The following is a 25,280-nucleotide window of genomic DNA, read 5'->3' as shown; positions in this document are numbered from 1 at the left end:
GAGTCTGCTTTTAGGAGAATAAAGGCCTTGAAAAATAATCAAATACCCAACAAAGTGCCTAAAAAGTACTGTCTGTTCCAACTAAATGAGATGCGAACTTATGCTATATAGCCTTTGATGTAAATATCAAGAAGAAACATGTCTGCTGGGCGTCAAAGTATACATATGTGGCGTCTTTTGTTTTGTCCAAATAGCTGTGGATATGTTGCACCAAGCGAGGGATTAATGTAGCTTGACTTTACCTTCAGTATTTGCAACTTTTAAAAGGAGACCTAATAAGTACACACAAATATATACTTATATTTAATGTTTAAAAAATAATTGATTTACCATTTGATACTATAAAACTACAGTATACTTTTGTGTTTATCTGTTTTTAAACATTTTAATTATGCAAGAATTAGACACTGCTTTAAAATAAAGTAACACAATCCATGAATGAAAGGGAGTAAAACAAATTAACTTATTTACTTGTTTGTTTTGTAGATGGAGACGAGGGGATATTAAAGTCTGTGTTGTGCATGACGTGTCCTTGACGTTCAGCTGCGCCTTGTTGATAGTGTAAAAACTTGAGCCACGTGTTTGCCTGTGTTTACACTGCTGCGTGTTGACGTCACATCAGGGCCCCGCCCTGCACGGCCAGCTGCCCGGCAACATGAGGGGGAGAACAGGAAGATCTGTCGCAGCAAACTGAACAACTTGCGCACCCAGGTTACAAAATTACCCGAAACCACCAGTGTCATTCCCACAATGGAGGATGCAGAGAAAGGTAAATAATTGACAAAGCTTTATTGAGGTGCTGGTCTTTTAACTGTCACTTTGAAGCTACTTTATCTCACTTTGTAGTTAGCAAATTAGCTAACTTTTTTGAAGTTCGCATGCGGTTAAAACAAAAAGCTACTTTGAGTATTTTGACCGAAATAAAAAAGGTAATATTTGATTTAACTGTAATCAATCAACTTTAAAGAGTAGTGGGATCATATAAATTAATATGGAGAAAAAATATCGACGTTAAAATATCAGACAAAACACGGAAGTACAACAGTAAATATATTACTCGGCATATGGTCCGGCGTAACTACTGGTGGTTGACATCTACTTGAGCTAAAATTAACGACTATTTAATGTTTAAAATTAAATGAGTTCATTTAAGGAAAACCCTACAACTTTGACAGTCTGTAAAATAAATGTAAAACTTTTTCTCTTTGCCTCTGAAAATGTATATTTATTTGTAAATGAGCGCGTGCTTCACCTGCACGTTTCTTTTGGTTCATTTCTAGCCCGGGAGGGTCAGAAGCTCACATACTAAAATACATACATGCGACTTTTTGACTAGTACTCTTTAATCCAAGTGGCACCTGCGTCGTTTTTGTCAGATTAGTATAATTCAGTTTCTCCGTCTGTCATCCGTTTTTTTTCCCATCATACTTTTGATTAAATGGCTAAATTAATGTTAGGTTAGTGTTTTTTAGCTGTAAATTTGAATCTTTCTTAATTATTTTTCTATTATATTTATTTTTCTGTTTACCATAATGATGTCACATGAAGTGCATAAGTATGTGCTACAAGAAAATAGATTTTTAAAAGAGCAACGCTGATCAAACACACTTTTTTGCATTTATTACATTAAATGAAGAGATAAATGTTTCTTTTCCCCCTTTTAACTCTAAAATAATTGTTTTATTCAAATCATTATGTATTTCCTTTGGACCCATAAATGTCATGTGTCGCAAGTTTTTAGTTTGCTGAAATAGTAAGAGTAAGAGAGGTTTAGCATTTTAAAATAAATTTCTGTCTTTGTACACTTTAAAAAAAAAATATATATATATATATATATATATATATATATATATATATATATATATATATATATATATATATATATATATATATATATATATATATTATGTGGATTGGCTACAAACTCTGAGAGGCATCTTGTCTTTTTCTTGTCATTTCTCCATTTTCATGAACCTTTTCTGAGTTTTTCGATTGTTTTCAGTTACTTTATACCCCATGATGTTTCTAATTGAGACCCCAACATCAAAGGCGGCAAATTTCGATTTGTTTACATCAGAATCTGACATACTTAAGTGGATCTAATGACTATTATAAATATTCAAATATCTTGCCTTTAGCAAATCACATTTAATGTTGTAACTGCTGTCACATATCGTCTCCACAGGTGTGTTCTAATACCTAGACTCATTTGTTATTTTATTTCACTTCATTTCTCTATATTTTGAAGGAATCAACCACACTTTGAAACTACAAATACATCAAATTACACAATTCCATTTTTTCTTCATAATATTTGATAAAGCAGAAAATAGTAATACTAAGCTGGGAGGAGAGCTTTCTGCCCTCCTCTGATTGTGTGTGTACTAGATGACCCCTTTGATAAGATGGGCCATTTCAACGTGAGTGGGAATAACTCTCCCTTTTAAATGTTTCCTTTTTTAAATTTTGGTTTCCAATTTGCAGGGTATTGTGATCTGTATATAGATAAATACAGTAAAAACCTCAGGTCTTACTGCTCTGTCCACTTTTCATGAATTCAAACAAATCTCCCAAAATTAAGTAGGAAAAATCGTGTCTCTTTTTTCCCCCCTCAGTTTTCTAGATGTTTGTGTTTTTTGTTTTTTTACTTCATGATGCAGGCAAATAGCTTGAGATCAAAAGAAAAAAAAATCGTGCAAAACGTACTAGTCCATCTTGTTTTTCTTCCCTCTCATCTAATAAGACTTATTCCGACCACTGGCCAACAATTTTGCCTAATTAGATTTTCATGAAACACAATTTGTTGCTTTCAGCTTTGAGAGGAAGTCTCCTGGTGACAGCTCTTTTCCCCAGCATACATTTGTTTGAGCAAGAAATGAGTTTAGCTAAACCAAATCACTATGAAGATGTTTTTTTATGTATTAGTTTGTGACTTATTTTTTAGAGCAAGTACATTTATGAGAGAGTTAAAAATAGGTTATCCTTAATTTTAATATGAAGTCAATTTCTCTGTTTATTATCAGATTTTTTGGTTTAGTTTTATGATTTGGCTAAATTGATATTCGGTTTATATTACAAGGGCAGCAAATTAAATTCATTTGTACTAAATCATTCTATCCATCATGGATACCAGTGTAGCTATTATAGGGTGGAGCCAGGTTCTGCCCTGGGGAGGTCACCAGCCCACTGAGGGGCCACGCTCAGACGTGGATCCAGACACTCACAGCCACTCCTAAGGGCCATGCAAAAGTCACCAATAAACCTATGGAACATATTTTTAGACCATGGGAGGAAGCTGAAGCGCATTTTTTTTCCATAAAATATTAAGTAGTTTGACCCAATTTAATTTTAAAGTTCCACTCTGATCATATTTTGATTTATTGTTTAAGCGTTCCCACCCATTGATCTTTTAATTCTGATTATGGTGCTTTGAGCTAAAATAAAAAAGCCAGTGTTGTTTTCTAGTACATAGTTTCTGCAGAGCCGCATGAGTTAAAAGAATAAAAATTAAAAGAAATTGTATGTGTAGCAGATGAACTAATACTAATCAATATTAATTAAAATGAATAAACAAATGAACTTAAAGAGAAATAAGGGCTCAATAAATTAAATAAAAATGCTATAGACAAGTGAAGTTATTCACTAATTTTAAACACAATTCCTTTTAGCACTTGGAGGACAGAGGTGTCCATTTTACCCCCCACTCCACCCCTTTTAACTGCACCCCCTTAGTACATGAACACACATGCGCACACTAGGAGTATGGTGGTCCTGCTGGACCCTGTCTCTCGCCATGACCTGGATTGGCTGGGACGGCGGCTGGTGCGAATATGGCGGCTCACTTTCTGTGCGTTGGGGAAGTCTAACATCTGAGCTGGGGGGCCATATTCTCGGGGTGTGGGCGGGGTTCCCTACATCAGGGCACCAGGCTACCCCAGAAATTGTCCATTTTTGCTTATAGCAACTGGAGCCCTGTCCTCTTGTCTATCGTCCCTGGGCCCTGTCGGGGGGGCCCCTGCCTGTCATCGGGGGGCCGGTTCTGGCCTCTTCCCCTGTCGGTAGTGGTGGGGCTGGTGTGTGGGCTGGTCGTGGGTGGCGCAGGACCATCTGGCGTTGGCTTGCCTTTCGTCTGGGCGCCGGCGTATGTCTCAGGTGGTCGGTGCTTGGGTCTGGAACACCTGGGGAGAGGGACAGGTCCCGCCCATAACGCCTCTGAGTTAGACTCCTGGCTCGAAGCAACCCTGCCCCCTCTTCTCCTTCCTGTCACATAGGGCTCTCTTTTTACGGACTCTCCTGCTAGCTTACAGCCCCTCACACCCTCAATCTAACATAAGCGGTGCAATAAAAATTGCAGCAATATTAAGAGTATCCAGCCGTGCAGCTTGGAAAAGGAAAACAAAGACGTACGTAGATCTATTTGTCTGCAAGTGGATGCATCAGAATGGAAAAGAGCCAGTAGCTTCTGGTCCGCCCAACATATTTACATTTTGATACTGCGTGTTTGGTATAAAAATAAATTTTTATTTTTCTTCCAAAACTGGATAAAACGAACTCCATTGAATCCATTTGCTCTCTGCACAAATCTATGAAAAATGTTCCATGACTGTGAGATTTGGCCATCCAGTGCTCTTCTCTGTCAGATGAAAGTATCCTCAAACATAACACTGTACAGAGAAACTTCAGCTCCCTCTGTTAGCTGCTCTGTAGTCCAGCTATATGGAAATAATAGTCCATTTCAGTTCTATTTTAATGCATTTCAGTTATTTAGCATGGTTTCTTGTAATGGAGTCAAATGTGACTATAAGTTCAATCCAAACCTTCTGATTCAGCCTCACCCCTCGATTCCAGAGAGACAGGAATTTCTGGCCTCGTTCTCGACGCCTCCCTATTGTTTTCTTGCATAACTGAAGATCTGTTTTCCAACACTTTTGTTTTGTCAGACAGTGGGTGATTTTTCAGTTACTTCAGTTTTAATGTATGCTTAAGGCAAAACAGGATGAAATTTTGAATTCTAGCTTCATTTTAAGGTTTTAACAGCTGTTTTAAATTTTTGTAAATGTACGAATAATATAAAAAAAACTATTAGTTTCTACAATTTTAGTTTTGATTAAATAAATAGAATTATTTTAATAACTTTCTATTAATTTAATATCTCAATACGAAGCTTTTATTCTTCATTTGTACAAAAATGAGTTTTGCCACAATTAGTACCAGAGAAATCAGTTTCTAGATGCTTTTTCTTATTCAGACTTGGTTTTTGCTTTAAGTTGTTCATTATTTATCTGCTTACTTTCCAAAGTTGCAACTTTCAGATCATGACCGCACCGTCTGAACTAACAGCCTTTATAGCAGGACTGCAGTTAGGAGTGTCCACAGCATCCTTTGTCTGTGGCAGACCGCTGTACCCTTCATTTTGTCAAACCCTACAGTTTGTTGAATGCTGTAGTAGGCGTTGTCCTCCGAGGCTCAAACCTGTTTCTGTTATTTTGGAGACCTCGTGTCTTGTGGAGAACTCCACACCTCTCCAAGCGTCTTACCCTTTTTGGGGGACTGTAGCCATGTTTTTGAGAAAATCTAAACCAAATGTAAATGTTTATTTCCCCCTGAACACTGCTGCTTATGGTTTCAGTTTCTATAACGCTATTGGTCTGAAAATACCATTTATTAATATCTAGACCTGCATGAAAACTTTCTATTTTAACCAGTGGCGGTTTTAGATATGGGCGATGTGGGCGGTCGCCCAGGGCGGCACTTCATAGGGGGCGGCATTTGCCGTGCCCGATGCGTGCGTTACTCATATGCGTTACTCATATGTTACTCATATTGAGATACGATATTGAAAGAGGAAGCTTGCAGCTTTTAATTTGAAATTGCTTCAGCTGCTGACACTTAACACTTTTACTTTGACACATCAGACTGTTAAGAATGTATTCATCCTCTTTGCTCTTCACAGTTATGGTGCAAAAAAAAATAATAAAAAAAAAATAAAAAAATAAAAGATGAAATAACTCAGAGTGAAAAATCGTAAAACAGGCACATGAAAAGGAATTGGGCAGAACAAACACCCGTGCTCAACTCAATTTCGACAAAAGCAGGCAATGGGGATTATTTCCCACAATACTTTGCTCTGACACGGCAGACCCGACACGCACGTGACCACCGCCCTCTGCTGCAAGACGCTTGCGGCCACACCTCTTTGCTGTAGTCTTTGGAACATTAGTCAAAAAACTCGAGAGGGGGGCGCAACTCGCCGGTGGCTGGCTGAATCACACTAACAGGCGTGAGGGGAGTCTTTTTCTATCTGACAATCAACTCTGGGCCGCAGCTGCGCCTCCCGTCATAGAGACGGAGCCGCATGTGTCAGAGGGAGGGGGAGGGGTGGTGGGGGCAGACCATTTTTTATGGATTGAGGTTTTTTGGAGGATTTCTGCTGTTGGTGTTGCACAAATTTAGGGAAATGCCAAATATTTTTGGAGTAATCCCACTGACGAGTTCTATGATTTAGTCTTTAATGTTTTATAAGACCTAAACATATTAATCACAATAAGTTTTTTTTTTTAGATCTAATCCCTCTGATATGTTTCACAAAGACACACACAGGGCGTCACACACTAAGAAATTATTGTTAAAAATGAAGCAGGAGTCCGGCTCTAAAAAAAAATGCTCTAAAAAATGATAAAAGAGCAAAAAAAATGGAATTATTTGATTTGTAATTTCTTATTAATATTTCCAGGCTTTCTTTGTTTTGTTCTGCAGCATGTTCATATTTGTATAATTTTGACAGAATATATTTCTATGGGGAGCAACATATTATTTAAGGTTTAACTTGTGTTCCTGTTTTTATTCATATTTATGTTCAAAAAGTTCAGTTTAAAAGGTTTAAAAGTTTAGCTTTAGTGTGTTCATTAAATGTTTATCTTCTTCGGCCCAAAACCTTAAGCGTGTTTTTAACTTAGGCCCCCTGTGTGACTTAGTTTGACCCCCCTGTAATATGAGTCTAGAACATTCATGCATTTTTTTGTGTAAAATAGCTAAATAGAAGATAGGGAACACAACAGGATGTTGTCAAATTTTGTAGGTGTGCGGGGGGGGGGGGGGGGGGGGGGGGGGCGCCTGTGGGGTTACTCGCCCAGGGAGTAAGTCAGTGTAGAACCGCCACTGATTTTAACTAATTAATTGAGTAAATACGCAATGAAGGATTGATCCTCATTTAGGAAGTCAATCAACTACTTTATATTTCGTCGAAGTATGACTGTATAAATACATAAATCTAAAAAAAAAATTAAAATGCAATTTTGAGCGGAAATTTCTTTCTTTATGTTCTCCTTCATCAGAAAAATGATGCACGCGCATTTTAAAAAACCACCAAAATCTGAATTTTCATTGGAGTGGGTGTGTTAACAGATGCTGCGGCTTATGGATCAGTGCTAACATATTGGCTTGATAGTGTCAGGCTTTCAAGATGGAAACAGTCTAACTAATGCTGCACTTTCAAATGTGAAGAAACAAATGCATACAAGAATGTGAAGATCAGTGTTAATTTGCACACAAATGTAAAAGGAGAGTTAAAAGAATCCTGAGATGATGTCCTCTGGCCATCCTGTATCTTCCTGGTCCGTTTTTGTCAGTTATTCCAGAGGTTTCCCAAAAACTGTGCAAAACGTGATTTTTTTTTTCCTCTCCCTCCTGATATTTCTACTGTAAGAATGCTCTATGCAGCATTAGCAGCGCATACATTTTTTTTAATTATAAGGAGAAGAGCTGCTCTCATAGAATCAGATGTTGAATATGTTTCATTTATAAACCTTATTTGAAAAAATAAAAATGACAGACTTAAATTTGCTCTGGTGGTGGCCCTACATTCAATAACAAACACAATTAATGTCGATTGCAGCCCTAATATTGTAATTTATTATCTGATAACATCAACAGATATTTGAGCTTTGTGCATTTTTGTAGAAAAAGGAGGGAATGCTGTGTGTGTGTGTGGGGGGGGGGGGGGGGTTCACCACTAATTTGGCTTTTAGTTCTGTTTTAACTAATTAAATATTTTTTTTATTCAGTTTTAAATTATTAAAGTGAGTCCTAATGAATTCAGTTTCAGCAAATTATAGACAAGATTGCTTGAATTTATTTAACATGGTTATGATTTCTGAATTGTGTATTGTGTTCTTGTGTTCCTTTTCATTTTTTAATAGTTTCAATATGTTGAAATGTATTAACTTTTAAATAATTTCTTAGGTTTTTATTTTAATGTACAGAGCAATGTGCATGTGTGTGTTTAGTTAAGTAGAGGTAATCCAATATTTAAGCTGTAAATGTGTTTTTTTCTGAACAGCTCTGGTTTCATTTAAAGTTTTAAAATACAGTTAATGTCACAATCATACCAGAACAAATATCACAGAAGTCCTCTTTAAGCTTTTATGCTGGATAAAAGGCCGAAATGTGGAAGCCTATCATATATGTAAACACTCTTTTATATGACCTGTAATAAGATCCCATTGAAAGTTATCAATGCCAAAATGCAGAATCAATTCAATTTCAGTTTAAGAGTTTACAATTTGCCTCATGTTTTAACTTCAGCCCCCCTCCCAGTGTTACATTTTGGTAAAGAAAATACATTTTCTCATAACTAGTGATGTAAACTGATCAAAGGTGAAATTTGGTTTAATCAAACCATAATTTTGTAGACAAAAAAAATAAAAAAATACAATTACTGTAACAGGAAAAGTGATTCATGAATTGAATCTAGTTATTCAATCTAGAATCTAGTTATTTATGAAGCCAGCAACAATTGAATTAGGTTATTTAAAGTTTGTTCATATATGCATCTGTATCTAGATATTTATTTTATGCATCTGCAGCAGTTTTCTCAACATAGATGCTGTACAGGACTTACTCAGCACTCAGTCAAAATGGGGGGGAAAAGTACAAAAAAACAACAACAATCTAACTGTATGCTGCAGGTACTGCAGCATAAAATGTACATGGTTTAGCCTTTTGGTGAGAACAAACATCCCAACTGTGGGAGCTAATGTGATGCAGGATAATGGAATTCATTTAAATCTGTGTTCTGTGACACAGAGCATTCCCTATGTCATCATTTGTACAGTAATCATAGTGCAATATTGGCTTCATAATGTTTTATCAAATGGTGACTTTAGAGTCATTAATGTCAATTTAAATTCAGAGGCGTTGGCCACATATTAGTGCAGTAAGAGTTTTTAAAAGAGTGTAGAATCCTGTAGCAGCTAAGTCTCATAGTGTTTTTGCTATTTTTATTACTCATACAAAAAAGTGCCAAGCTAATATGAGACCTTAGTAAGAACATTTAAAAAATGAATGTAATCTTTTAAAATCTAACTTTAGTAAATTAAAGTGTTCATTTGAAGGTTTGTCTGAACTGTCTTACATACGCGATAACTGCTGTAACTCACTGTGATTCTACTGAAGTGTAATACAATGTAAAGTTAGCAACCAGCTAGCATAGTTTAGCTCAGTAAACGCCTAGATGTAGCAGAGCTGTTGGCTGAAGGGTCTTGATGGGGCGTCTGAGTAGTCTAGAATAAAAGTTTGCACTTCTTTCCAGTCATTTGTTCATCGTTTGCCTGCAGAGAGTTTCGGTTGGGTCTACATCTACAGCAGCTGTGCTCCAACCTTCCTTTTTAGTGTTTTCCCAAAATGCACATCTCCTGGGAAGTTTTGTGAACCCATGTCCCATGATTCTTGTTCTAAGCTAACCATGTGACAGTCTGTGCTTTGAATGGGAGGGTAATTGATCTCATGCGGTGCTTCATTAAGCACGTTAAAATGGCCCTGGTTACGGTCTAGGTGGACAGAGAACCCTGTTTTTTTCTATTTGTTTGTCCCTTTTGCAGTGATTAGACAGAATAATGCTGTAATGGTGGACTAGTTTGAGACTTCCTTATATGAAAAATATAGCTGATTGTTTGTTTAATTTCAAAAATAAAAGCCAGCCACAGTTCTGGAAGCTTTCTTTACTTTATTCAAATTATTCAAAAGCTAGACCCAAACAACATTTTTCCTTTTTTCAATTTTCTGTTGAACTGGATCCTCCTAGATGGTTTGGCTTTGGAGAGATTTGTGTTTTAGTCTTAAAGCTCGTTACTCTCAGTAACATTGATGTTGTCATGCGTGGACTGAGGCTAAAATAGTTTGAGTGACACCACACAGCTTGTGATTCATGGCCACAGCCCCATTCACCCAGCCTGTTTGTTCCAGCTCCTTTTCTGCTCACTTGTCACGGAACAACGTAGCATTTCAATTCTCGTCTACAATGCGCTGTGCAGCTTTAACAGGAGGAGAAAAAAGGCTAGCCTGGTCTGAGGGACAATGTTGTGTCGTGCTCATTTTTGTGCATAGATGTTTTTCAGCCAGAACCAGTGAGATTATCAGCATTTATTGTGTTGCACCTCACTTCAAGTATTTCTTTAAGTGAAAGATATTTGAAATTAAAATAAAAAAGAGATTAAAAGGTGTCATGTGCTTTGGCAGTGGCTAGCTGCTAACTGTTGTTATAGGCAGTCAAGATATGACACATTTATTTAGTTCTTCATCAACCCTGTCCCCTTTCCCATCACCCATAACTGAGAGCTCTCTGTTTACACAGCCTCACTACATTACAGCTCCTCACACCCCCAACCCGACATTACCGGTGCAGCAAAATAAGTGAGCAATGATGGTGCTATCCGGTTGTGAGCCAGATGCCAGCGTAGACGAGGAAAAGTAAAACGTACATGGATCTAGTAGTCTCCATCAGAATGGAGCGGAGCAGGGAGCTTGTGGCCCAGCCTGCGTATTTTCTGTCACAAATATGCTCTCCTGCAGTTTTTCATCTGCTCCTGATTCACAATGATTTGGATGTAGAAATACTCAGAAATGCAGTTTTAAGCTTAAAGGGCCTATTTTTCATCCAAAATCAACTTTTTTAGGTTTATCTGTTCCTTAATGTTGACTCCTCACAAAAAACAACCCCAAAACAATATATTGACCCATTCTCTAAAAACCTGCATTCTCAGCACAAGCCCCTCCCATTCCACGAAAATGAGCAGGTTTTCACGTTATGATGTCACAAAGTGAGAACAGCCCCTTCCAGGAAGAGTCTGCGTTGCCAGCACCGCCCCCCCCAGGCTAACGCACACACCCGCATTCGCCTCAGAGTTAGAAATGATTGATTAAACGCTTTTATTTATGTGCACAATACACACATGCATCTGTTGTTTGTGCACGTGGGTGAGACGCAGACACGCTGCCGAGGCCGACTCCAGGTTGACGTCATGAAATGGGCGGCACCCACACGGAGAGAGAGGCGGTGCCTCAGAGGTCGAGCATTCTTTCTTATTTCTGGGTAGGAAAAAAGGAAAATCAGCTGCGAAAATGACAAATATTCCATAAAAAATCATTCTTCAGAGTGCCAAAGGTAATATATTATCATATATGATATGGTTCACTCTGAAAGGCTTCAGAATCGGATATATAGTCTTAAATTGTTTAATAAAATTTTCCATGGAACATTAATTATTTTCGCAGTTCTTTTTTCCTTCCCGGAATTGGGTAAAACGATTCAATCTCTTGAGGCGCCGCCTTCCTCTCCGTGTGGGTGCCGCCCGTTTCATGATGTCAACATAGGCACTGTCTCTGCGTTTCGCCCACAAAAACGTACAACATCTGAACTTTTGCAAAGATGGATGTTTATCTATGTCCCAATGTGAGAACCCGCTCGTTTTCTCTTTCAGAGCGCACATCCTTGATAGGAATACTCAGAAATGCGTGAGTGGATCAAAATACGGCTTCGGGATTGTTTTTTGTGAGGAATGAACATTAAAGTACACTTAAAAGCTCAAAAAGTCAGAAAAACGCAACAAGAACATGTTAAAAACACTATGAACAAAATTTTCATTCAAGATTCAAGATCAATTTTATTAATCCCCGAAGGGAAATTTAGTTGTAGTAGCAGCAGACACAAAATATACAGGGAAGAAAAGAGGAAGAAATTGAACAAAATAATAATAAAATAACTCATCACTCAAAATAATTCATTGGAGTGGGTCTTTTAAAGTGCCGTAATGTGACACTTTAGGCAATTAAAGACAACAAAATATTGAAGATTTTTCGTGGTAAAAGTTTGACTTTAAGGGTTTTTGTGATTCTGTACATAATAGCTTGTACAAACGCACACAATGGCATTTGTGTAACTGTTCTGCCATACAGAGCACTTTCTCTGAAGTACACACACACACTCGTGAGTATAGCCCTGGGCATCTTTTCCTTTCCATTCTAGCTGAATAGCAGTACTGCTGCTCCAAGATGGACTGGCTACCCTGGATTATCGCTTGCTGTAATCTGGGACACTGCAGATTATGCTTTTCATCCAATGTGCGACACACTCTCCCACCAGCATCTCCTCTCTCTCTCTCTCTCACACGCACATGCAAACAAATCCCATAACCTTCCCACACAAATGAAGCGTCTCTCCTTTTGGATGATGAGAGATGGTCAGAGATGAGCGGCGTTGGTAGAAAGATTTGAGTGTTGAACCGGGACAGTCATGCTGCCTCACCGCAGCACTTGCAGTGGCACGCATCTGAGCCCTGACGGCACTGACTGAGCTGGGGAGGCGGGGTGGGGGGTGCTGAAAAGGATGGACTGAAAATTGACTTTAGGATTAGAGCTGACCGGAGGAGGGAAGGTCTGTGCTGCACCTGCTGCTTGAGAGAACAGGTAACTTATTAACAAGCAAACAGGAGCAGGGCTCTTTACAACCCTTTGGCCTGCTGCATGCATGATTCATGAAAACACGGTGCTGCTTTGGTTTTAGTGTTACCCTTTGGCTCATGGAGAACCTCTTCAGCTCTTAATTACATCAACAGCAGTCCAGTGTGCAGTCAAGGAGGCGCACGGCCGGATCACATGCAGGCACTCAGCACTTGGCAGGCTTTGCTTAGGTAATGCAAGCGACAAGGAAGCGATTGTCACTCTGACCAACGCCGTAGCACTGGCCGTAAACATGGAGCCCCTTGAGGAATATCATTCTCCGTTCGACTTTGAGCAAGGCGTCAACGCCAGCTACCTGTACCTCTCACCAGCCTACAGCGACACGCCACCCAGCTCTCCTGCTGGCAAAGCTAGAGGTAACGGCAAGGGAGGAAAGTGGAGTCTGTGTGTGCCTGGAGAACTGAAAAGCAGCTTTTTCAACGTTTCCATGAAAGCTTCCAAACTTTCTGCTGTTTTTATGGTTGTTTGGTTTATAGGCTCAAACTAAAGGAGAAGTTAACCTCTTAAACCTGGTTCCTTTTAAACATCAGCTGCCTCTCTTCTAAGATCACATGACTCGTTTTCAGAGTTGCATTTTAAGGGCTGTAATACTTTATTTCTTTAGATTTAACCTGTCTGTTCATTTTAGTCATTTTTTAGTATTTGAGATGCTGGGAACTTTCAGAATGTGTTAGAAAGCCTGTGTGGTATAATCCTGGTGACACGCAAAAGCACAAACACGCAAACACTTGTGTCAAATGCATAAAAAGAATTTAAAAAAACCCAAACTTTTCTGCTGAGTAAATGTTACAACAATTTTACAAAGATGTAATAGAAGAATGAGAAGAACCATTTAAATAAACGGCAGTTGAAACTTTTCTCATTTGAAAAATGTTTAAGTTTTTATTTAGTCAAAATGTCTTAGCTCTGCAAAGACATTAAAACAAAAGGATGATTTCCAAATATCTGAGTTAGTGAATGTCATCCCATAGACTAGAACAGCAGATGTGAATGTTATGATTGTCTTATTGAGTTTTAAACCTAAAATCAGAAATCAAATATTGTGTATATTTGGAGCACATTCTTAAAAAAATGAAAAATATTTAAGCATTTGGAGATCCTGTATTAGCGATAATGATTAAGGAGATATAAATTGTTTGTGTTAATTTTTTTGTGTGTTTAGGTGCAGTGATTATGAATTGTGGATGTAATTGTGTATTCATTATTACCGTTTTTGCATAATCTCCAGATCATGATGCACAAATTATTATAAAACTCACAAAGCGTACATTGTTTGCACATCTAAATATGCAGCAATGTAACTCCTTCCAATTATTTTGACCCACATCCTGTTTATCAGAATATGTTCAAATGGGTTAATCTAGACTTAGTTATACTAACATCTTTTTATGGTAATGACTCCCAAACTCCAGCTGACTGTAGTCTTTCTAGGTTTTTGACTGTGACTCCTGCGTGTTCAGTTATTGATTAGTCATCCCAGAAATGGGGGTCACATTTGTCTTGCGTTTGATTTAATAAAAGCTTTTCTTAAGTGGGGGGTGGGGGGGGGGGGGGGGAATCAGAAATCGAATTAAAAAAACTAAAATCTGAGATTTTATTTTTAGCCCACATCGCCCAGCCGTACTCCTCAGGTGTTATGTTGTTCACTGTTGACTCTACAGTGGGATATTTCCACTTTTCTTTTGTAGAAGAAGTGATTCATGTATCCTCTGACACTGGGTTGTTAATCATGTTAATCATCTTTTTTTTTTTTTAACTGATTCTACTCCAGCATTAAATTCCTTAATTATATTCTTCGTCACACACATTTCTCTCCTTTTTTTCCCTTCATACATACAAAAAATATAAATACATTTGGCTCAAAATGGACATTTACTATGAAATACATGTATTTATTAGATCGCTAACAAGCATTAGATCTTTGGCTTTGTTAGATCTGAGATTAGTCAAATGTCAGCTACAGTCTTTTTAGAAGTGTTAAACTAGGAGCTCCTCCTATTCTCCAATGATGGACATTTCATGGCCACTGCTAAAGTCTTCAGATGTGCAAGAAAACTAAATAAAGAATTCAAACTCCATGAATAAATACAAATAAATCAGCTAATACCAACAATAGAACATTCACATTTACTACAGTACAATAAATTCAAAGACTGATCTAAAAATAAATACTCCAATGACATTTTTTTTTTCATCTAAAATGAAAAAATAATGAGAAAATGTTTGGTTCCCACAAACCACTGTGCCTGTTTTAATGGCAGAAGGATTTCTTGAAGCAGTTTTTTAATCAGTGCGTACTTTTTCTGCTTGTGTGCGGTGGGATAAAGAGGACATAGATGATGAAGAGGGAGAAAGCGCCTGTCAACATCAGCCACAGCTGTGCTGTGAAGCTAGTCACTTACAACAAATTCACAAGTTTGGACCACTTAGGATTTGTTTTTAAATTTGTACAAGCAAACTTCTATTATTGTATAGTATCACGTCTCATTTTTTCCCCTCAACACTCAGGATTTTTCTTTTTATTCTAATTTTCCGATCCTATAACTGGACGTTGAAGTTTTCTAATGCTTTGTCTGTTATTTTACCAGTTTGTTACTCTTCAATTTGTTGAAGAATGTTTTTGTCTCGTCAAAAAATGTCTTTTATTTTCCACTGTTTGTGTTACCAAACAAGATTTTCTGAGTCCAGATGTAAAATGGTGTTAGAGAATTCTAGGCTTAGAAAAAGAACAAGAGTTCTTCTATCGAGTGTAACCTCTTGGATGATCTTGCTTTCTTCATGATGTTGTATTTGGCATTTTTCATTCATGAAAGTCCAAAGGGACATAATCCGCTGTGATCGTCGTCCTTCTACCCGATCCAGTTTCAGACATTGTTTAATTGAAGCTTCTGAGGAATTTCATTAAAGACCCACTCCAAAGAAAATCACGATTTTGGTGTTTTTAAACATGTTCTTGTAGCATTTTTCTGATAATGGAGGACATTTTTAAAGAAAACAAAGCTTAAAATTGCAATTCCAAGTATATTTTGGTTCTGAATCAGGAGCAGATGAATAAATGCCTTTTGGAAAAAGCGTGCAGCAGTGATGTAGGTGCTGCCGTCAGCGGGCCAGAAGCTCCCTGCTCCGCTGCATTCTGGTGCATCTCCGTGCAGACGACTAGATCCGCGTACGTCTTCATTTTCCGCGTCTGAGCTGGCATCCGACTCAAAACTGCACGGCTGGATAGCTCCAACATTGCTCACCATTTTTGTTGCACTGTTAATGTTAGGTTGGGGTTGTGAGGGCCTGTAAGCTAGCGGGGGAGAGTGTGTAAGCAAAGGGATGATGGAAATATAGGGCGGGCTTGCACTTTACAGCCGCTTGACAAAACCGAAGCAGTTTTTCTTTGAGAAACCGGTCAAAAAAACACCAACCAAATGAGGCCAACTTAAAGAGAGACTAGCACGCAGCTGGAAAGAAGGGTTTAATACTTTTGCAAGCTCTTGTTTTATAATAAATATACGTTTCTCCATTGACCACATGAGGAAAAATGTCTGAATTGTTCTGAAACATGATGAACAGGAAAGAATGTTTTTTCTGAGAAACTATATCAGATAAAAAAAGTGGTCTGAGATTTGATCGCAGGCTGAAACTGGAACAAGAAGGCTCAGCAGCACTGCTATTGCACTTTTAATGGAATTACTGGAATCAATTTAAGTTTGAAAAACGTTTAAACTAATCGAAGAATACTTTTTTTTTCCTATTTTCCCCTCTGTTCTCTGATTTTGCTATTACTTTTAGTAATAATCTGTTCGTCCTAAACGGCATAAAGGAAGAAAAGTTTCCTCAGCATGTATATCTTTCTGGACCATCAAGGTTTCCAGGAACATCCAGAGGTAGGAGAAGACGCTGTGACGTCCGTCGGTCCATCCTCAGCTCCTCCTGCCATCACAGAGGATGAGCGTCTGGAGCTGCAGGAGGAGCTGACCAAGGTGAGCAGTCGGAGAGATGGGAAGGAAACAAAAAACCGGATCAGATTCTGGACATGTTGGAATTTTGAAGGGAGAAAAAAAAACGTATATGTGAGCTGTACACTCAACCGCAAACATATTTGGACATTTTGTCCTGATTTTCTGAAATCCAGGTTGAAGAAGAGATCCAGACTCTGTCTCAGGTGCTTGCAGTCAAAGAGAGGCGGCTGGCGGACATCAAGAGGAAACTGGGCATCACTCCTCTGAATGAGCTGAAGCAGAACATCTCCAAAACCTGGCAGGAGGTCACCACCTCCACTGCGTAAGCCCCCCACATCCACATTTCTCTTGCATCATTGATGAAGACGTTTATTTCAATTATTGTTATTATGGCTGAACGCAGGAAGTTTTTTTTTTTTAAGAAAGGAGGTAATAATGATTCATTAATTGTTCCTAGTTGTGTAATCTCACTGCGTCCCGGTGATCTGAAAACATTGCCGCCTGCCTGTGCAGAGATGTCTCCTCCTCTGAACAAGGAAGATGTCGGTGCTGCTGACAGGCTGCCTGTGGCATGTGGGAGACTGATGGGAAGGATATTACAGGAAATGAGCAGCAGTCTGAAGCTGTCAGACTGTTTTCTGAAGGAAAAAAAAACACTGAAGTTTCATAGTGACCTCAGTGCAGTTTTTTTTTCAGCCTTTGATCTTCAAATGTCTTTATATCACACTTATATCCTCTGGATTATCCCCGCTGCCCATCATTCCTGCCTTTTCTCTGTGTGTCTCAGCTACAGGAGAACATCTGAGACTCTGTCTCAGGCCAGCCTGAAGGCGACGGCGGCCTTCTCCAACATGGGATCAGTCCTCAGCCGCAAGTTTGAGGATGTCAAGTGAGTCCAGCCGCCGCATCGACATCCCTAAGCCAGCAAAGGCCTGCTCAAGTTTAAACGCAGGCGATTCAGAAACGGCCTGTTATGAAACGACGCCTCATCTGATTTCCGCAAGTTTGTCGGTCTGTTGCAAGATGACACACTTCTGTTCTCAGCAGTGTGTATGTAACACGATTCAGATGCTGCACAACACACACGAGAATCAATATTTCACTACATTTCAGGGAGTGGGGGGAGAAAAACAAGATTAAACTATGAAAGATTCATGACAATTATTGACTATTTTGTTTGATTAAAAAAAACCTACTAGTCAGTTCTCCAGGTAACTCAGCCAGTTTTAAAGCACAAGCAAACAGAAAAAAAACATTTTTGTATATTTATCTATTAATGACTCGTTCTCTGAGTGAATTTTTAGTGATTTCATTGCAGTTTATTTACATTTGACCTTTAACCTCTTGATGCCTAATGATGAAAATATACATCAAACCACATTGGCTCCAAAAAAATCCTAATTTGGCAAAAACATTAGTGAACATTTTTATTTTCATAGCTGGATATAAATTCAAGGTCAAGGGGTTCAATTGCAGATAAACTTTAACAGAAATTAAAAGTGACTAACAAATCAGAAGGTTTTTATCAGTCTCTTTTTTATTTTTATTTTAAGCAATAAAAGTCTAGGGGCATTCTTGTTTTCCCCAGCAGGCATGAGGTTGTGTTGCTGGCCCCTCCCAAATCCCCAAAGCACCCACATCACAGAAAAAAATCATCACACAAACCACAGAGGTTGTGTCCAAATCCCTTCACTACTCACTATATACAGTAGTGCACTATATAGAGCGTTTGCCATTTTCTAGTGCTGTCTGAATCTGCAATTCCCAAAATCGAGTACCCTAGAAATCTCCCAGAAGTCTTGGAGAAAAACCAGTGTGCATCGGTGCTCACTAGAGTGGCGAATATAGACCACAATGCATTGCATTTGAACAATTTTTGCAAAGAAAGTGTATTTAACTGCATTTTTGAATAAAATATCAACGTTTTCATCTTCAGAACAAAATGGATTCATAAATAGTCGTCGCAAAACATCGGTGAGATTTTCCCTTCTTGAAATCGATGACATCATATTTGCTGTTAAAAAAAAAAAAAAGTAGTGAGCACGGTGTCCGAATTGCTTTTAAATTCAGGCCACTACCTAGTCCCGCACTATATCGTTTTTTAGTAGTTGGGGAGTAGGGAGGGGATTGGGACTGGGGCTGAACCTCCTCCCAGCTGGATGCACAGCTCCAAATGTTCCCCCTTCAGGTTTTCACTAGTTATTTCAACCAAAAACTCACAGCTGCACTTTATCTCAACTCATAAGTGGAGTTTGCCTCATTCCCCAAAGGTGTTAGGGCCGCGCGCTGGTTAAACAGATCTACATCCCTGTCTGATGTTTGCTTCCCCTTCATATTTTCAGTATTACCTTCTCTCATATCTGACAAAGTAAACAGTTTCTTTCCCCTTACAGTTCCTCTGTGTATGTGCAGAAAGTTTTGTGTGCTGCGATCATGCCGATCACTGCTTGTCATTGGTTCCTCCCTCGCAGTAAAGCCTCATTTGTTGGTAAATAGTAGAAAACCAATCAAGTTGATTGTTTTTTATTATTATTATTGATTTCTAATAAATGACCAACAACAACAGTGACTGTCAGTATTTCCAGATAACACACAGTTCAGTTGCATAGATTCTCCTCCAGATTATAATCTGCCTTTTCCCTCGGCATCCTTCTTCTCTCTGGATTATTTAGCTGCAAACAAGATTATTAGCTCCACCTAAAGCTTCTGTGTGCTGAGAAATGCAACCACATTGATGAGCCTGAGCTTAGGGGTCTTTGGGGGTGGGGTAGCGATGTGACAGCGGTCGTGTGTGTGTGTGTGTGTGTGTGTGTGTGTGTGGGTGTGTGTGTGTGTGTGTGTGTGTGTGTGTGTGTGGGGACCACATATTCACCCTTAATGCAAAGGATTAGCACAGACCCTCTGTGATAGGATGCGATCGATCCTAATAGGATGAAGCGGGTTTATGGGATTTCTGCAGTGAGTGAGAATCCCCCCAACTTTAGTTGTGTTTGTTTTTGTGTGTTCTTTTTGTGTGTCGCTGCTCTTTGATTCTCCCTAACTCCTGCTCTTCTCTCCACAATGCTGTCGGATAGTTTACAATCAATTCAGCACTCGGCTAGCATGCCTGTCATAAGGTAAGAGCGGCCAAAGCGGTTTACGTTGACGCGGCAACAACACAGAGGACGCGCGCCTTGAATTAAACATGAGCGTGTTTGTCAGCAGCAGCTTCTTATCCCATGTTTTCAGAGCAGGGGGGACCACTGCTGTGCTGCAGTGTCCCTCCACCTGCTACTGTGAGATCAGGCCCAGCAGCAGAAATCAAACTGGAACACGGATAAAACCTGAGGCAGCCTCAGGAACCGAGTCGGTTCAAAGAACCAGACTTCAGTCTAAAGCCAACAGGGTTTTGGTCTGGGAAACCCTGTTTCATCCTGTATTCTCCCAAAGAGGACAATAAGGAAGTGTGCATGTGGAAAATGAAACTGTAATTAATCTCAAACGTTCTTCCGCTTTAAGGATATTTGGTCTGTTTATCTGCATTTTGTTTTAAATTTTTATACAGAGGCCAGATCAGTTAACCTGTCAGTAAATAACTAACTTTTGTGTCTTTCTTTTCCCAGAAATGCACCAACCTTCAAGTCTTTGGAGGAGAAAGTTGAGACACTGAAGGTAACGGATGAATAAAGTCACTAACCTGAAATCAGCAGAAATGTTTGGGTCCAGCAGTGCAGAAAGCTTGGAGCCGGTTCCTGTCTGAACTGAACAACTCAGGTGTTTTTAACATCTGTTTGTTCTGATGGACAGAATATATGAAGAGATTTAAGCTTAAAACTGCATTTCTGAGTATTTCTTTATTTAAATCATTGCAAATCAGGAGCAGAAGAATAAATGCAGTTTGAAAAATAGCATTTTTGTGATGCCAGGAGGGCCACAGGGTCCCTGCTCCGCTCCATTCTGATGCATCCACTTGCAGACGTTTAGATCCATGAACGTCTTTGTTTTCCTCGTCTGAGCTGGAATCTGGATCAAATCTGGACAGCTCCCACGTCGCTTGCCGTTTTCGTGGGAGCTAGCTGTCCCACACAGATGGATCTCAGAAATGGGTGGGGTAGCGCCGTGCCAACAGTCCCACCCACAACGCAGAGGCGAATTTCTTATGAACCACACCTGCTCTGCAGAAACGATACAGGTTTTTAAAACTTTTGGCTAAATTTAGCTACATCATCATCACTGGGAACGTTTGTACAACAGATCCAAAGAGGAGCCATTTTTATTTTCAAGCAAAAACTTTCGTTCGGTCATCATTTCTGTGAAAACGGATAGTTTTAAATTGGTTTTAGAATGAAGAACTGAAAAATGTGTCAACACCATTAAAAGCTGAAAAATGTAGTATTAATGCTGTAAATCTAGCACGATTACCTGGTTATGTTTGAGGAATTAACCAGTTTTTTGATTTTGTTTTTGACCACATTGTCAGATTTTTTTCAAGTAGATGCTAAATTCGTTTGAGATGGTTTATGGAAGCGGTTTGATGTCTTTGCATCAATCGGTTATGTGAGGTTTCAATTCAAACTGTATTTGTCTGCAGACTGTTTCAGCAGAAATGTCGTGTTGCATTATTTCTGAGGGAATTTGACATTTTATTGTTTTTTTTAAAAAACAAAAAAAAACAAAATTAAGTTTTGTTGTTGTTTTTCCTCTGCAGACCAAAATCACTCCATCAGGACCCGGCAGTGATCCCAGTAACCCTGACAGCCAGGACGATCCTCCATCTGAGTCTCTGGGGGGTCAGCCGGAAGACCCTCCCACTGAGGACACGCCGATGAAATGAGACCAGCCTCCATCCTCATGTGACCCCCCCACCACCACCACCACCCCTCGTGTGCCAGTCTCCCTTCATTGGAACCAAGTGACTCACCAGCCTCCCCTGTGATCTAATTGTCTGATCGCTTCTCCAGCTTCTACACACTGAGCATGCTCAGACTGCTTGCATGGGGAACCCTTCCTGTATCTTTTTTTTTGTCGCCATTATTTTCCCTGCACTCCTTTTTGTTTTTTCCATGTTTGTACAAAATGCCAAACGTGTTCCAGTGAAGTTTATCTCGATCAAATCCTGCTCCTTCAGTTGTTGAAGATTGCACAATGACAAAGGTGTTCTCTATCAGAAGACATTCTGTTCGTGTGAAGACATTAGTTAACTTACTGTGTTATTAGACCATATATTGCTTAGGTGATGTTAAAAATCTCATGTTCGTTTTAGGGCCGCTTTGGATCATTTTGGGATTTATTGGCCAAACTGTTGGGTTTTTCTTCAGTGTGTTGATTTCTGAGACCCATCAGAAGCATAAAGTATTGTGAAGCACTATGTCCAAGCAATGAACGTATGCTTGTTTTGTGCTAAAAGTACAAAAAAGTGTGTCGCTTGCACCGCATTTGGAAGGAAATGTTCACACAGCTTGTTGTAATTTCAGAATCAAACCCCCGTTTTCCTCTGCAGAGATCAGCACAGCAGTGGTGGGGGGGGGGGGGGGGGGCAAACACATAGCGAAGCTTCAGCCTTGACCTGAGGTGAGGCTGGAATAACCGTCTGTTCTGCAGCCAGCGAGAGTCAATATTTAAACACTCGTTCATTGTTCCTGCCAGGGAGGCGACAGCAAGCCTCCACACATTCTGTGTGATACATTAAACAAAGGCATGGCAAAGGGAGCCGCACTGGGTGTTCAGCACCCTGATGCAAGACAGAAACATCACAAAGAAGGTGCAACGTCCTCCGTTTTTCTCACGCGAGTCACGTCCAAATGAATACTCTGTTTACTGCTGCATTACATTGTTACAGTATTTAAAGAGCTCATTTTCTCTAGATTCAATCAAAGTCAGAGAATCATCTCGTCTGCGAGAACTGCTGTTGTTAAAATTACTGAACAAATGCTCAATTAGATCAATTAAAATGGAGACTGAACACAAACGAATGCCCGGTTTTTTGGTCAGACATTCGCCCTCTGCTGGACACAAACCAAACTGCGTCCTGCAGGCGGAGCAGAGGCCCAGAAAGGACGCAGCGTTAGGGGTCCTCTTGTCTTTAACATTAAACTCCTGTCTGTGTGTAACTCTGCTGTTGAATGTTTGCTCCACCGTTTGTCTGTAAGAAATGAATGGAACCACAAATCCCAGCACTCGTTTTGAGTTTTGTTTGCATGGCAATAAAAATAAAACAAAAAACTGTGATAAACAATGGTTAACAGTCTATCCATCCACTGCACTACCGGCTTTAAACACACGAGGGCGGCAGAGGGCAGATGTGCCACTCATGAGGATGCAACTGCTGGCTGTTGATGCTCCAATGTTTTTTAGGAATTGTGTTTTTGCTTTTTTTCCTATTTTTTTTAACCCTTGTGCTATCCTAGGCACTTTAACATTGGGAGTTGGGTCATCTAGACCCACTAGACAGTGCGCTGAACCTTTTTTCTTCAATGATTTGTGATCTTCACTGGTGTCCATGGATTACATGAAATCTTTCCACCTGTATCCACCTTTGTCATGGTAGGGAGAACACGTCAATGTAAGGGTGGGGTCATCTAAGATGGCACAAGGGAGAATGGATGAATAAAAGCTAAAACAAATGTAAAATCATTTAATTGAAAATACTCTAATTTGCAATTAACCCTTTCAGTTTGTGTTTTGTCGAAAAAAGAAAAACCTTTCACCATAATTTCACCTTTTTTTAAAGGATGATCCTTTGTTTTCTACCCACATTTTTGAAACCATTAGTCAACAAAAAGAAGCTGTTTATGTTTAAACATTTACTTTTTCCTCGTTTAGAAATGGGAAACAAGTAAAAAAACAAACAAAGGTTTATCTAAAAAGAAGGCGACTCACTCACAGTGCTTAACAAACAGCTGCCAAAAAAACTTTTATTCAGTTAATACCAGATGCTGCATAATCTTCTGGTAGGACAAACAAACCACTCTGCAGGTTTGAACCAGACACCGAGTCAAACAACAACAGCACCAGAAAGCAAATAGTTAGTAAACACAGTTTACAACGAGAACAATGGTAGTTTCTACACACGGATCAGAGAGGAAAATAATCAACCGGTAACAGTCAGTGGGACTCTTCTCGTGTGAGAAAAATCCTCTTGTATTGATAAAATTCATCTGAAATACTGTAGAAAGAACAGAAGAAAACACTGGTGCAATAGAGAATACAGATCGTCAAAGAACAGATAGATATTGCAAGTTATATGTGTCTGATTTTAAGAAGCAGGTTTAGTTTGATAGATTGTTGTGCAGAAAGAGAACATTCAGTTCAAACATGGCTTGATGTGCGAGGTCCAACAAAAACAAACAGCAAAAAAAAATCCCAAAAGACTCATTTGGGATAAGAAAACCCGCTTTGGGAAGCTGAATTCCCTGCTGAGGTGGAAGAAATGGGCGATAACGAAGAAAGCCTCGTGCGATAAGGCGGGAGTGGGAAAGAGGGTCACTAAAGAACCTCTGAAGCTACGTCCACACCGGGCTCGGTTACACACCTTCAAACGACCACTCCCAATGAAACGTCCAAGCAAACGTGCGTACATAAGTGACTTTCAAGTTTTGAAGTCTGTTTTCGGGCTCTACGCCCCAAACGTGCATCCATTGAACCTGCGTTGAAAGTGAAACCAGGTCAAACCTTTGACCAATCAGGGACTTGGATTTTGTTGTGACGTACGGATGGCGTCCTTTTTTTTAGTTTACGGCACAGGATTAGTGAGATTTGCACCGCTTCATCTTTTGGCAACAAGCTTCTTCCAGTTTCTATGGAGTAGTGACCGTCCGGTGTGAACACGGTACGCTGAACGCGCATTCAAGAGAGGCGGCTTAGCGCGCTCTTGAACGCGTGTCACACGCCCAGGGAGTACGTAGCATAAAGGTCAAAGTGGAATGTGGTTCCTAAGTATTCAGACACATCTACTTCCTCCCAGTTTCAAGCTTGAACTAAAACGTGGTTTTGTTTAATTAGTCAGCAGACTTATAGCGGCCAAGCTAACCATGCTAAGAGACTTTAAAATCAAACCAGAACGCTAACTTTTCCATGGCACCGCCTTTTTCCGCAGTCATTTATTTGTCCCTGCATTTTGACAACTTAAAAAAAAAAAAAAAACGCTCCTGCTCTCCATTTCCTGCCATCTCCACAAATGCTGCATGTCGCTACGAGCTGAAGGCTACATTATATCTGCAAAGCTCTTTTTTTTTTTCTTGTCCTGCAGTTTTGCTTAAATCTGGAGTTGGTAAACGTACAGGATAAGTTAGCGTATTTTGTTTTTCTGGGTTCTGGGTGTTGGACTCATGAAGCCCAGAGTAAAAAGCAGACCGTGCGACCACATCAAACGAGGGATTTCCACTGGTTCTGATGTGGGGGGAAGGGGGGGGGGACACACGCAGAATCCAGTTTTCTCGTTGCCAGATCTTAAAGAATCTCTCCCCCTCTCAGGTTACCTGTATTGCCCATAAATATGTTTCTGTAAGCCCATAAGTCGCCACATTAACAGAGAACTGATTTAAAGTCAAAAGCAAA

The 25,280-nt window shown here is 39.5% G+C and overlaps 1 protein-coding gene across 5 annotated transcripts; it reads left to right on the top strand.

Moving 5' to 3' along the window:
• Positions 1-611: 611 nt before the first annotated feature.
• On the top strand, positions 612-22,959 carry tpd52 (tumor protein D52). Of its 5 annotated transcripts, XM_011481289.4 has the most exons (8): positions 12,495-12,741; positions 12,839-13,151; positions 16,651-16,766; positions 16,919-17,067; positions 17,533-17,634; positions 19,820-19,861; positions 20,348-20,396; positions 21,433-22,959. In XM_011481289.4, the coding sequence occupies exons 2-8, from the start codon at positions 13,028-13,030 to the stop codon at positions 21,556-21,558; spliced, it is 708 nt and encodes a 235-aa protein (XP_011479591.1). In that variant the 5' UTR covers positions 12,495-12,741; positions 12,839-13,027; the 3' UTR covers positions 21,559-22,959. The 5 variants fall into 5 exon arrangements, with proteins under 5 accessions (XP_011479592.1, XP_004074283.1, XP_011479591.1 ...); XM_011481290.4 differs by lacking the exons at positions 12,495-12,741; positions 12,839-13,151 and adding an exon at positions 612-769; XM_078954585.1 differs by lacking the exon at positions 19,820-19,861.
• The last annotated feature ends 2,321 nt before the right edge of the window (positions 22,960-25,280 follow it).

Source organism: Oryzias latipes, chromosome 11, assembly GCF_053564925.1.
Source record: "Oryzias latipes strain Hd-rR chromosome 11, Olatipes_Hd-rR_3.1".
In the NCBI taxonomy this organism is placed as follows: Eukaryota; Metazoa; Chordata; class Actinopteri; order Beloniformes; family Adrianichthyidae; genus Oryzias; species Oryzias latipes.
The sequence above is the reverse complement of the archived record's forward strand: the minus strand, read 5'-3'. Positions and strand labels throughout refer to the sequence as shown.

What these genes read in the sequence shown, in the direction of transcription:
- tpd52 (XM_011481289.4), top strand. Translation starts at nt 13,028, where the DNA reads ATGGAGCCCCTTGAGGAATATCATTCTCCGTTCGACTTTGAGCAAGGC. An exon ending in TGCAGGAGGAGCTGACCAAG is followed by an intron (nt 16,767 to 16,918) that starts GTGAGCAGTCGG and finishes TCTGAAATCCAG; the next exon opens with GTTGAAGAAGAGATCCAGAC. An exon ending in GCTAGCATGCCTGTCATAAG is followed by an intron (nt 19,862 to 20,347) that starts GTAAGAGCGGCC and finishes TTCTTTTCCCAG; the next exon opens with AAATGCACCAACCTTCAAGT.